The following is a 13,315-nucleotide window of genomic DNA, read 5'->3' as shown; positions in this document are numbered from 1 at the left end:
TCCTGTCAGCGGGGCCAGTGAGCACTTCAGCCTGGAGGGGGATCTAGGTGAAGTACCAGTGTCTACTACTCTGGCGATAGCCCCAGTGACCTCAGGAAATCACTGTCCTGTTTTCCATCTTGGTCCACATTTAGGACAGAATATGATAGACATTTCTTCAAACATTTCTGTTTTAAGAATAAATGGGACAATGTGTCTGTGGAACGTGCCAGGCCCTAGAGGCGAGTGATTCTAGGAACAGTCATTCTGGTTTTACAGAAAAAAACTCTGACCTAATTTGAAAGTTGCACAAATCATCTTATTTCAAGCAGGGATGCCGGTAAAAGGTTCAGGAAGGCCCTTTGGCAGATACTTCATGTATTGATTTCACAGAAATGAAAGCTAGGTGAGCTAACATCTGAGGGAAAGGATGTGTGCCATCTAGTGGCACTAAAAGCGAAGCCTAATGCTTAAGGGAAGATTTCCCTTTTCATCCTCGGGGAACGCAGTGAGGTTTTCAGTAGTGTGTTCCTACTTTTAGAAGCAGGTGTGGGAGTTCACTAAGTGAAATAAAATTACAATGTCTACAGCTGGATAGCTGCGTGGGGTAACACATAAAATTGGATCCATTATTTCTACACTGGATAAATTCCAAATTTAAGGACTGGGTGCGGTGGCTTACACCTGTAATTCCAGCACTTTGGGAGGCAGAGGCAGGCAGATCACCTAAGATCAGGAGTTCAAGACCAGCCTGGCTAATATGGTGAAACCTCATCTCTACTAAAAATACAAAAATTAGCCGGGTGTGGTGGCATGCACCTGTAGTCTCAGCTACTCAGGAGGCTGAGACAGGAGAATCATTTGAACCCTGGAGGCGAAGGTTGCAGTGAGCAGAGGTCGCATCGCTGCACTCCAGCCTCAGAGATCTAATATTAAAAAATGGAAAACATAGCAGTACTAGCAAATTAAGTACTAGAATTCACAAGAGTAAATACCTTTATAACTCAGGAGTGGGGAAAATACTCCTATGATCAGAATCCAGAAGCATTAAGGGAAGAGATTAACTATAATTTAAACAAACAAAAAAGCAAGGCAAAAAGTCTAAAAAATATATGCAACTTATATCATGAGGGGCTAATATACAAAAAAGTCTCTAAAATATTTTTAAAGTCCATCCTGATAGAAAGTAAAGGATGGACAATTTAAATAAAAAGAAGTACAAATAGCCCTTAAACAGGTGAAAAGATTGATTGATTTATTGCACTTTGTTTTCCATTTTAGGAGTTGCTTTTACATTTTATTTTATTTATTATTATTATTATTATTTGAGATACAGTCTCACTCTGTTGCCCAGGCTGGAGTGCAGTGGTGCAATCTCGGCTCACTGCAAGCTCTGCCTCCCGGGTTCATGCCATTCTCCTGCCTCAGCCTCCCGAGTAGCCGGGACTACAGGCGCCCGCCACCACGCCCAGCTAATTTTTGTATTTTTAGTAGAGACGGGGTTTCACCTCGTTAGCTAGAATGGTCTCAATCTTCTGACCTTGTGATCCGCCCGCCTTGGCCTCCCAAAGTGCTGGGATTACAGGCATGAGCCACTGCGCCTGGCCTATTATTATTTTTTTAGATAGAGTCTCACTCTGTCTCCCAGGCTGAAGTGCAGTGGCCGGATCTTGGCCCACTGCAAACTCCACCTCCCAGGTTCAAGCGATTCTCCTGTCTCAGCCTCCCGAGTAGCTGGGATTACAGGCATGCGTCACCACGCCTGGCTTATTTTTGTATTTTTAGTAGAGACAGGGTTTCACCATGTTGGCCAGGCTGGTCTCCTGACCTAAGTGAACCGCCCACCTCAGCCTCCCAAAATGCTGGCATTACAGGCGTGAGCCACCACCTTATTTTGGCCTTATTTTGTATTTTAAACATGTTACACATTTACAGGGTTCCAAGTTTATATATGAAACAAGATCTATTCAGAGAGGTCTAGCTTCCATTCCTATCTTCTCCCGCACCTGTTCTTGATCTCTCCTATTGTTTACCATTTTTATTAGATTTTGGTTTACCTTTCTATTGTTTATTTTTGAAAATATAAGTATTCATTTGTATATGTATCTGTAACACCCTGTATACCAAAGGTAGCATACTACATACACTCTTTCGTGCCTTGCTTTTTCACTTCACATCATAGTCATATATCTTCCACATTCCTTAAGAGCTTCATAATACTTTGTTGTATGCATGCATCATTTGAAAAGATGTTCCACTTCCTTCACAAAAGATCAATACAAAACTATACTGAAGGCCGGGCACAGCGGCTCACACCTGTAAACCCAGCACTTTGTGATGCCGAGGCAAGTGGATCGCTTGAGGTCAGGACTCCGTCTCAAAAAAAACAAAACAAAAAAACAACTATACTTTGATAACATTTCCTACATATCAATTTAGCAAACATCTAGGAGTTTGACAATTCATTCTATTGGAGAGGCTGCAGAGAAACAGCAAATGTTGCTGGAGTGAATACAAAATTGCACAACCCCTATGAAAGGGAATTTGGTAGTATTAAACAAAATAACATGTTCTTTTACCCTTTGACCTAACAATCCCATTTATAGAAATCTATGCTAAAGACCCACTGGCAACAGCATGTTATATACGCACAAGGAACCTTTTGTAATAGCAAAAGACTGGGAATAGTCCACATATCCACTAGTAAGAGCCTGGCTAAATAAACTACACTACACCCATATATAACCAAAAAGAGTTATGTCCAGTTCATTTACAACATAGTATCTTGACTGTACATCCCCAGTTGGACACAGTTTTAGAAAAAAGGAAGCACGTGCAAAGTTAAACTTCATTATCTGTCTAACATTAGCAATATCACTATTGTTATTCTGTTTTTAGTCGTTCTTTATCCTATTACTGCTATTATTGTTATTGTTTTTATATACCTGTGAATATACGTAGATGAAGCAAATAAGCATTATGTTAATATTAAGAACCAATATTTTCATTGCCTCCATGTGTGGAGAAAAAAAAGAACCAATATTTTCATCTTAAGAGAAAGGAGACAAAAAGAGCTCAGCTTTAAAAAAGGATTACGACGTAGAAAAAGACACAACACTCAAGATAGTCATGGGTCTTTAAGAAACGGAAATTTGAGACGGCTAAAACACAGAAGAGTGTGGACTTTGGGATAGAGATGAGGCTCAAGACAGCGTAAGCAATTTTTTAAAGTTATGTCTGAAGCAAGAAGAAAAGACAAGGAATAGGTTTAGTTTCATCTCTGATACACCGTTTCTTGTTAAAATTGATGGTTTTTTCTGCAGGCATTTGCTTCCTGAATGATGGTCCCACTCAGCCATCCACCTACACTTTCTACCAAGTCAATTTATACTGATTCTTCGGGTCAGTTAATCACTGGTACGTTTCCCCTCCCTGGTCAAGGATCTTTTATTATACCCTATCACAGAATCGTATTCCCTTCCTTAGTGCACTTCTCTCAACTGGTAAGTACCCCCATTAATGTAATTACTTGATAAATACATGCCTGCTTTTCCTCTTCCAGGGCCGAAATTGTCCCTGGTTTTGCTCATCATTCTATAGTATATAGCAGGAGTTCAATAAACAGTTCTTAAAGCAACATATTTAACTTCCATTTTGTTCCCATCTCTTCACTCAGAGACTTTTCTTTGGATTGGGAAGGGTAAAATACCCGAAGACTTGAACTCCAAAAGAAACAAAATGATTTTATGCAAACGTTTCTTCCTTAAAACTCATTCATTGGGCAAATATTCATTTAGTCCCTGGCACTATTTGGTAATGGGAATACAGGAGTGCATATGGCAGATAAAGTTCTGTTGCTGCCCTTACCGAGTTTAGTGGGGGTGAGACGTGGTGTTAGTAAATGCATACTATATTGTCTGTATTTAAATCGAGTCCAAATCTCCCGCTCTAAATCCCGCCTTGGGATGTTTCTTACATCCCAAGAAACAGAGTATTTTGATGGGATCGCTGATGTTTCAGAATGCAAAAGTAGCTCAGGGCGTTTGCAGTCGTGCAAGTCAACAAGGTAACAGTCTGAACCGAAAGCTGGGCTTCTCCGGGTCTCCTAACTCCAAATCCAACTCCAAGCTTCTGCAGCTGCCACCTCCCGTAGACTTCTCATTTCTTCCGCATTCTCCTCTCACGACGGGTCTTCTTTGTTGTACTTAATTTCCTATGCAACAAGATTTCAGCATCACCATCAGTCCCCCAAAGACCAATTCTCACAGAGCCGAAGTTCCCACCAAGGGCGGTGGGTAAGGGTTACTAAAATCAGCGTTTATGAATCCTGTCTCAAGTTGTCTCACCTGGGGTTCCGTAGAACAGTTTCTTCGTAAGAGGTCCTTCAGCGACAGCCGAGCTCGGAAAAAACGGGAACAAGGTGTCTTTTACATTTCCTCAAATACCGTGTATGGTCTGAGGCGCAGGTCAGGTGTATTTAAATATCCTTTAAACAGTACTCCCCCCGCCCCAAAAACTGACCTTGAAGGAACAAGTGAAACTCATCCTGCTTTTTATGTTTGCTAGGTTTGCCCGTTACACCCCTTCCCCCGCACCTACCAAGACAGGCAGCTGTCGGCCACCCTCCGGGGTCCTGATTTTGAAAAGAGGAGTGGACCAATCATATGTGGAGCGCTGTTTGGCGCTGCAGTTTGAGCCTGGGCTGAAACTGCGGGTGTGACGGCCGCCGTGGCTCCGGGTGTCTGCGGAGGAGGTGGGGGCGGAAGCATGAGGCTAACGGCTTGGCTTCAGTGAGCGCACCGGGATGTGCAGGCCGGGAGCTAGAGGCAGGCTGATGGGGGAGGGGACGAGCAGCCTGTGAGACGGGGTGACTGCGGCGACCAGCCCGGGCGGGCACCGGGACTGGAAGAGTTGCCCGAGCAGCCGGCTGGTCCGGCGGCCAGGCTGGGGCGGGGACGAGCACCTAGTTGAGCCTGCTGGGGCTGGAGGAGCGAGAAGGGTCCTCTTCACATTTCAGAGCGAACCAGACGGGGACAGTAAGGTTTGGAGGAAGGGGGATCGTTGGAAGCAGCCGGAAGTGGTGAGAATCTGGCAATAGGCGAGAAACGGAAAGAATCAAAAAGAAGCGAAGTCTATGTGAGTAGCTGAAAGGATTGGGTGACCAGAAAGAAGGTCGGTGTAAGTGAAGAAAGAGTGAGGTGTGGCTGGATCAAAGGGCTAAGAGAAGAGGGTCTGTGTAAGTGGATGTAAGTGAGGATCAAGGAAAAGCCGTGGAAGTGGCCGGGGTTCGGGGCCGCAGGAGTGCCAGACGGGGCCGGAAGGCAGCGGAGCGGAGTTCAGATTTGAGAGCGTTTGGAAATTGGAAGACTTGGTGGCGAACGAGGGTCAGGACCTGCGTCCTGCCTCAGAGAGCGATCGACGTGTCCGGAATGTGGGATCAGAGGCTGGTGAGGTTGGCCCTGTTGCAGCATCTGCGGGCCTTCTATGGTATTAAGGTGAAGGGTGTCCGTGGGCAGTGCGACCGCAGGAGACACGAAACAGCAGCCACGGAAATAGGGGTAAGTTCTGTGAAAAGGGATTTAGGTTTAAAAGAAAGGGCACCCCTTTATCATCGCTTATTACCAGATCATGCTAAAATGTTCACTCTATCACAAAGAATGGTTAGGTGTGTAATTCAGTTCAGATGGCTGATTGCTGATATTTAAAAAGGGACCTTCTTGGTGGTGGTTGTTTTTTTTTCCCCCTAAGGATTTTTGATCATTGAGAGAAAGTTGCAGGATTTTCCAACTTCAGCACTATTGACATTTTGGATTAGATAATTTTTGTTAGGGGAAGAGGAAATGCTGTTCTGTGAATTGGGATGTTGAACGGGATGTCTGTCTTTTACCCACTAGATGCTGGTAGCATCTCTCGGTTGTGACAATTAAAAATGTCTCCAGATATTGCCAGCTTACTGTATTTGGAACAGGTAGTACGTTGGGAGGGACAAAAACTCTACCCCTCCACCCTTGTTTTAGAGTAAGGTTGTAGAGGGACAAGGGAGACCAATGCATTTTCTAGAAGAATCTGTAGATGAAGAAGTATGACAGAACATTAGAAACAGGCTTCAAATGATAACTGCATATTCACCAATTTGAGAAATAAGTTTGCTGCTTGGCCATGTCATACTTTTGAGACAGCAATTTTTTTTTTTGAGTAAATTGAGAAGCCAGAGTGGAATAATTGAAAAGTTGTTGATGTTTTGGTGGTTGAGGTAAAGGGATTTTGAATGAGATTTTAATAACTCTGCCACATCATCAAGAATTCCATTGTGAAAAATAAGCTGAATGTAAAGCATTTTGTTTTAAATTTATGTGCCTAATTTGTATGGCACTTCCTAGTACTTGGAGACAAGCTAATACATTAATATACATTGCTCTTAATATACATTGCTCTAAAGTTTATGGTTTCTTTAAAAAAGTGCTTGGAGAAGAAAACCACTAACAAAACTAATATGTGTACCTCTTAGTCGCTGATAAACTTTGGAGAAGTTATTTTTGTTGGTAGCAAACTAATGGCAATACATGTACTTATATTTAAAAAGCTACAGTGATTTCTGATTGTAAAACTGGCTTTCCAAGATCTCAATCTGTAGCTGATTTTGTAAGTATATGGAAGAGTTTGTATATGGACTTTTTTTCACCCCTTCACCCCTTTTCTTTCTTTCTTTTCTTTTTTTGAGACGGAGTCTCGCTCTGTAGCCCAGGCTGGAGTGCAGTGGCCGAATCTCAGCTCACTGCAAGCTCCGCCTCCCGGGTTCATGCCATTCTCCTGCCTCAGCTTCCCGAGTAGCTGGGACGACAGGCGCCCGCCACCACACCCGGCTAATTTTTTGTATTTTTAGTAGAGACGGGCTTTCACAGTGTTAGCCAGGATGGTGTTGATCTCCTGACCTCGTGATTCCCCCGCCTCGGCCTCCCAAAGTGCTGGGATACAGGCGTGAGCCACCGCGCCCGGCCTGAGCCACCACGCCCGGCCTTTTCACTCGTTAACAAGAAAAACTGATGCCTGCTTTCAGAGTCAGAAGGACCTGAGTTTGAGTCCTGTTCCACCCCTACTACATCTGTAAACTTGGGCTGCTTATTTGATTTCCCTAAGCTTCAGTTTTCGATCTATAAAGTGGGAACAGTAGTATTTCTCCTTGAATTGTTTAGGGATTTTTAAAAAGTGAAGCTCTTTATGTAGGCCTAGCACAGTGCGTGTCACAGGCCACTTCTTCATCTAATGATAGTTGTCATATCAGTGGTCTGTCTCCTAATTGGTAATCATGCCATATAAATTCAGCTAGAAACACAAGAGTATTTTAATGAAGCAATATAGAAGATCATTGTGTTATGAGATCTAATGGGATAGGTAGTTTGTTTGAAAACAATTTCTTTAGCCCACTGTGTGTGTTAGCTAATTGTAGTTTTTGAGCTTGTAAAGAAAAGTACTATAAATCTTTTTTAAAATGATACTATAGGTGAGATTCTATAAAGTTTTAAAAACATTTTATGAGATTAAATTATAGTGGTTACTTGTGAAGCCAGTTATTCTAAATAGTAAGACTTAAGGAAGAAAACACGCTGAATTCTAGTTACATATAACAGAAGCAGACTTACCAGCTTAAGTATCTGGTTTATTTTTACATTTGGTTTGGTTGCACAGTATCAAGAAAATTCTGATTTACCCAATAAGGGGGTCCCCATCCTAACATTTTTTAAATAGCTTAGCTTAAAATGATGATGATAGTATTAACAAATATGCTTTGAAAGCTTATTCTATGTCAGATACTTGATACAAGTGTTTTGTATATTTTAATTTATTTAATTCTTCCTACAGCTCTATGACTTAGGATCTGTGTGAGGATACGAGGAACAGAACGTTAATTTGATCCAGGTCACTCAGCTGATAAGTACAAGAGTCAAGATTTAAAACCTGGCATTTTTGCGGGCGCGGTGGCTCACGCCTGTAATCCCAGCATTTTAGGGGGCTGAGGCGGGTGGATCACAAGGTCAGGAGATCGAGACCATCCTGGCTAACACGGTGAAACCCCGTCTTTACTAAAAATATAAAAAAATTAGCCGGGCGTGGTGGCGGGCGCCTGTAGTCCCAGCTACTCCGGAGGCTGAGGCAGGAGAATGGGTGAACCCGGGCGGCGGAGCTTGCAGAGAGCTGAGATTGCGTTGTGCCACTGGACTCCAGCCTGGGCGACAGAGCAAGACTTCGTCTCCAAAAAAAAAAAAAAACCACTTGGCTTTTTTGCCTTTAGGAGCCTACTCTCTTAAGCACTCACTGTACCATACTGTCTTTTCAGCTTAAAACGTTTGTAAATTAATTGGAGCCAGGCGCTTGAAAAGGAATTAGTAAAATTTTGTTGCTGTGTTGTGTCATTAACAATGCTGAGTGATTTTTATTGTAAATATAAAGTTAAATTTAATGGTCTTAAAACATCACTGCTGCTTGCTTGATAACTTGTGATATCGAAAAAAAAGTACTTCAGCAGCATTCACAGAGCAGATGCATGTAAACTAAATTAACACGTGAGATTATATACCCGCTTAATTTTGAATAACCAGACATTTACAGGCTTGAATTTACCTTTCAGTGCTATGGAAAGCAACACTTTTTTTTTTTGTTGTTGAGACAGAGTCTCGCTTTGTCGCCCAGACTGGAGTGCAGTGGCCGGATCTCAGCTCACTGCAAGCTCCGCCTCCCAGGTTCACGCCATTCTCCTGCCTCAGCCTCCCGAGTAGCTGGGACTACAGACGCCCGCCACCTCGCCCGGCTAGGTTTTTGTATTTTTTAGTAGAGACGGGGTTTCACCGTGTTAGCCAGGATGGTCTTGATCTCCTGACCTTGTGATCCGCCCGTCTCGGCCTCCCAAAGTGCTGGGATTACAGGCTTGAGCCACCGCGCCTGGCCGGAAAGCAACACATTTTTAAGAAGTTCGAATGTGCGCACAAAGATAGTGGCAGATTCTTTATTCTTCAGTGTGCAAAAACATTCAAGTTAACCAACACACAGCTTTACTCTGGGGATCTTCAATGTATTAAAATTTGAATGTGAGGTTTTAAAAATGGGTTTCCAGCTAGTTGAATGAAGTTTGACTTAAATATTTGCACACCCCTGCCTTGCTTACCTCAGGGCATGGTTTGAAAAGCACTCTTCTATAGAGGGTGGAAAATGGTTTAGGTATAAAAATAACCTCTTCTGATATAATTTTAGGAAGACTCAATGAATGATAGGAATTACTGTTTTGCTTTTCAGTTAACTTAGTCTTTTGTGTGTTTATAAGGTGAGCAAAAGAAAGTATATAGTCAGTATTTGTAATGTCATTAAAGGAACCTATAGTATTTTTGGGGTAAATGTTAGTGTTTTGGACCAAATTCTGTTTTAAGAATTTACTAAGCACTAACCCAATTGAATTTTTATGATCAGATTGGAAACTTGAGTTTACTAGATTATTTGAGGGGAATGACATTATCTTGGCCATCTTTGTACTCCCAGCACTTAACATCCTGTGTAATATAGTAATTATTTGTTATCGAATGCACTTGAAATGATTGTTTTTTCCTTGATTGACAATTTATCATTTATTTCTGATTTTTTTTTAATTTTCCGAGGTCTTTAATTTGCCTAAAGTGTAAGAAAACTGATATTATGTCTAATATTTGTGTTAGAGTAACCGAATTTGTCATTTTAGGGTAAAATATTTGGAGTACCCTTTAATGCACTGCCCCATTCTGCTGTACCAGAATATGGACACATTCCAAGGTAAGCAGAGTTTGAAATAAAGAAGGCCGGGGCACAGTGGCACATGCCTGTAACTCCCACATTTTGAGAGGCCAAGGTGGGCAGTTCACTTGAGTCCAGGAGCTCAAGACCAGCCTGGGCAACATGGTGAGACCTTGTTGCAAAAGATTCAAAGATTAGCTGGGTGGAGCACACCTGTAGTCCTAGCTACTCAGGGGGCTGAGGTGGGAGGATTGCTTGAGCCCAGGAGGTGGAGGCTGCAGTGAGCCTTCTAGCCAGGGAAATGAAGAAGAGAGTAAACATTTCAAACTGGTTTTAGAGAGTTTAAAAGAAATAGTTGATTAAAACATGCTTGTTTCAAACCAGCAAATGATTTCATCTCTCATTAGCTAATGTTAAAAAAATTTTTTTAACTTTTACATATTTTAAATTTATAATTTGTACCCCTTCCCAGGATTGGATTTTAAAGTCCAGTAATGAGTAAATGTTAGAAATCACCAAAAAAAAAATTTGTTCTGTTAAAGTCACTTTTCAGTTCTACATGAATTCTTTTGCCACAATTCAGATTAAGTAATATACTGAATTACCAATTCAGTAATAATTTTGACTTTTTGTTTGTTTGTTTAAAAAATATTGGCCACGCATAGTAGCTCATGCCTATAATCCCAGCACTTTGAGGGCTGAGGCAGGAGGATCGCTTGAGCCCAGGATTTTGAGACCAGTCTGGGCAACAAAGCAAGATTCCATCTATAAAAAAATTTTAAAGAAAACTCAGCTGGGCAAGGTGGTGTGCACCTGTAGTCCCAGCTACTCCTGAAGCTGAGGCAGAGGATTGTTTGACCCTAGGAGTTTGAGGCTGCAGTGAGCTATGACCATTGCCACTGCACTCCAGCGTTGGCAACAGAGTGAGACCCTGTCTCTTGAAAAGAAATATTGGATAAAAGAATATTTAAGCTAAGATATTAGAGTATTTGTGAAAATGTATTATGTATCACTTAGCTTTTCTATACCACTTACTATTTATAAATAACTTTTTTTTTTTTTTTTTTTTTTTGAAACAGTTTCACTCTTGTCACCCAGGCTGGAGTGCAATGGCATGATCTCGGCTCACTGCAACCTCCACCTCCTGGGTTCAAGTGATTCTTCTGCCTCAGCCTCCCGAGTAGCTGGGATTACAGGTGTCCACCACCACACTTAGCTAATTTTTGTATTTTTAGTAGAGATGGGGTTTCACCATGTTGGCCAGGCTGGTCTCAAACTCCTGACATCAGGTGATCTACCCACCTCAGCCTCCCAAAGTGCTGGGATTACAGGTGTGCACCACTGTGCTGGCCTATTCTAACTGCATCAGAAATTACTAGGAAAGTTTATGTTTTAAGAATATAATTTAAAAATGCATATGATGAAATTTATCTCTTAATTCATTTCCCCTCCATCTAAAGTAGGGTTCCTTTTGGCTATTATAGACCAATAATCTAGGTTTTAATCAACATGTCATCCAAAAGCAATTATTGAACACCTTGTTGCCTTAGGACAGTTTCCCCCCATTCATCCTATAGGTGTAGATTCATAGTCTTCTTAGGTAACCGCTTAACCATTATGCTCTGTAAATGACCTATGAAAGGCTTGATTTTCCTATAATAAGCACCTATAATGATTTTCAACAGGCTGGGCACAGGAGCTCGTGCCTGTTATCCCAGCACTTAGGGAATCCCAGGTGGTGGATTGCTTGAGCTCAGGAGTTCAAGACCAGCCTGGGCAACATGGTGAAACCTTGTCTCTACAAAAAATAGAAAAATTAGCTGGGCGTAGTGATGTGTGCCTATAGTCCCAGCTAGTCAGGAGGCTGAGGTGGGATCACTTGTGCCCAGGAGGCAAAGGTTGCAGTGAGCAGTGATTGCATCACTCCAGCCTGGGTGACACAGCAAGACCCTGTCTCAAAATAAAAACTGAAAGAAAAAAATTTAAAAAAAAAAACCAGATTTTCAGTGTCTGGAATTGCAAAGTCATATTCCCAGGAATAATGACTAAATCTTCATTGTAATTTCATTACCTACTTTTTATTTAATTAAAAGACTGTTTTGTCAGTTACCGTCTGTAAATAATGCTGACATTCAGCCACTGCACCAGTACAGCTGTGTCAGTTGTTTGTAGCTGATATTCATTCTAATTTGTGGGTGCCAGCTGTTCAGTATCTAGGTATCTAAAGCCAACATTGATTGAGATTATTGTTCAAAATAAAGAAATTGGGCACATTCCCCTTAATATGAAAAGGCTTATGAGGACTGGGAGAGGTCCTACTTTTCTGAGGGATGATGTTGGGGTGAGGAAAAAAAGAACGTCGCCCTGTTTTTGGGTAACATAGGAGATGAGAAGGTCACCCATGGAGAGATGGTAGACAAAAGAGGAAGGTGTTGGATGGAGCCCTGGGTTGTTCCAGCATGTAGAGGTCTGGCATGAGAGGAATGAGAAAAGGAGTTTGAGAAGGAGCAGTCAGGGAGACAGCAGGAAAGTAACAGAGTAGTGAAAAGGTATTTTTGAGATGAACAGGGAAGGGGTCAGGTGTGTCAGATGGTGATACATCAAGCAATATGAGGACAACATACTGACCATGGATTTGGCAAGGCAGAGGCTGTTAGTGAGCTTGAAGACAGCTATTGCTTTGGAGTTATGAGGTATGAGAATGATTGGAGAGGGGTGAGTGGAGACCAAGATATGAAGAAGTAGAGGCAGTAAAAAAAAGACATGTCTTATGTCCTGAAGGGAAACAGAAATGAAGTAGGATTGAGGTAAAATTTAGTGTGCACATTGGAGTTGTTATGAGTGAAAAGATGGGCATTGGAAAAGAATTTGGGAAGCAAGTAGACAACTAAAAGTAACATTTTATCTCAAAGACTACAGAGATTTGTGACTTTAGAGCTTCTGAAAGGTATGTAGTGCTTGGCCTGCTCATGTGTGTTAGCAGAGGAATAGGATTTGATAAGATGTATATCTAGCCAACTGAAAAAACATCTCTTTCAGCTTTCTTGTCGATGCTTGCACATCTTTAGAAGAACATATTCATACTGAAGGGCTTTTTCGGAAATCAGGATCTGTGATTCGCCTAAAAGCGCTAAAGGTAAGCATATTGTTGAACTATAATTTTTCATTTGAACCATTTTCTGATTTGGTTTCTGAAATATTTAGAACTATTAATATGAGTAGTTGACAGAAATTGAATTTGCATTTTTTTCATGGCAGAAAAATTTTTTTCCCAAAAGAAATGGTATAGTATTTCTTTTTTTTTTTTTTTTTTTTTTTAGACAGGGTTTTTCTTTTTTTGCCCAGGCAGGAGTGCGATGATGCAATCTCAGTTCACTGCAGCCTCCACCTCCTGGGTTCAAGTGATTCTCCTGCCTCAGCCTCCCGAGTAGCTGGGATTACAGGCGTCCACCACCACACTTAGCTAATTTTTGTATTTTTAGTAGAGATGGGGTTTCACCATGTTGGCCAGGCTGGTCTCAAACTCCTGACATCAGGTGATCTACCCACCTCAGCCTCCCAAAGTGCTGGGATTACAGGT

General features: G+C 41.8%; 1 protein-coding gene across 3 annotated transcripts in view; it reads left to right on the top strand.

The window, feature by feature from the left end:
• Positions 1 to 3,150: 3,150 nt before the first annotated feature.
• Positions 3,151 to 13,315, top strand: part of ARHGAP11A (Rho GTPase activating protein 11A) — a 35,231-nt gene continuing 25,066 nt past the window's right edge. The window contains exons 1-4 of one of the 3 annotated variants that reach the window (XM_011989127.1): positions 4,345 to 4,445; positions 4,997 to 5,537; positions 9,704 to 9,774; positions 12,775 to 12,871. In XM_011989127.1, the coding sequence (XP_011844517.1) occupies positions 5,409 to 5,537; positions 9,704 to 9,774; positions 12,775 to 12,871 (297 nt within the window). In that variant the 5' untranslated portion in view covers positions 4,345 to 4,445; positions 4,997 to 5,408. Of the gene's footprint in view, positions 5,538 to 9,703; positions 9,775 to 12,774; positions 12,872 to 13,315 lie in introns of all 3 variants that reach the window. The other 2 variants (XM_011989126.1, XM_011989128.1) reach the window with 2 other exon arrangements.

The sequence above is a fragment of the Mandrillus leucophaeus genome, unplaced genomic scaffold (genome assembly GCF_000951045.1).
Source record: "Mandrillus leucophaeus isolate KB7577 unplaced genomic scaffold, Mleu.le_1.0 Scaffold347, whole genome shotgun sequence".
Taxonomy (NCBI): Eukaryota; Metazoa; Chordata; class Mammalia; order Primates; family Cercopithecidae; genus Mandrillus; species Mandrillus leucophaeus.
Note: the sequence above shows the minus strand (reverse complement) of the source record. Positions and strands in the feature narration are given on the sequence as shown.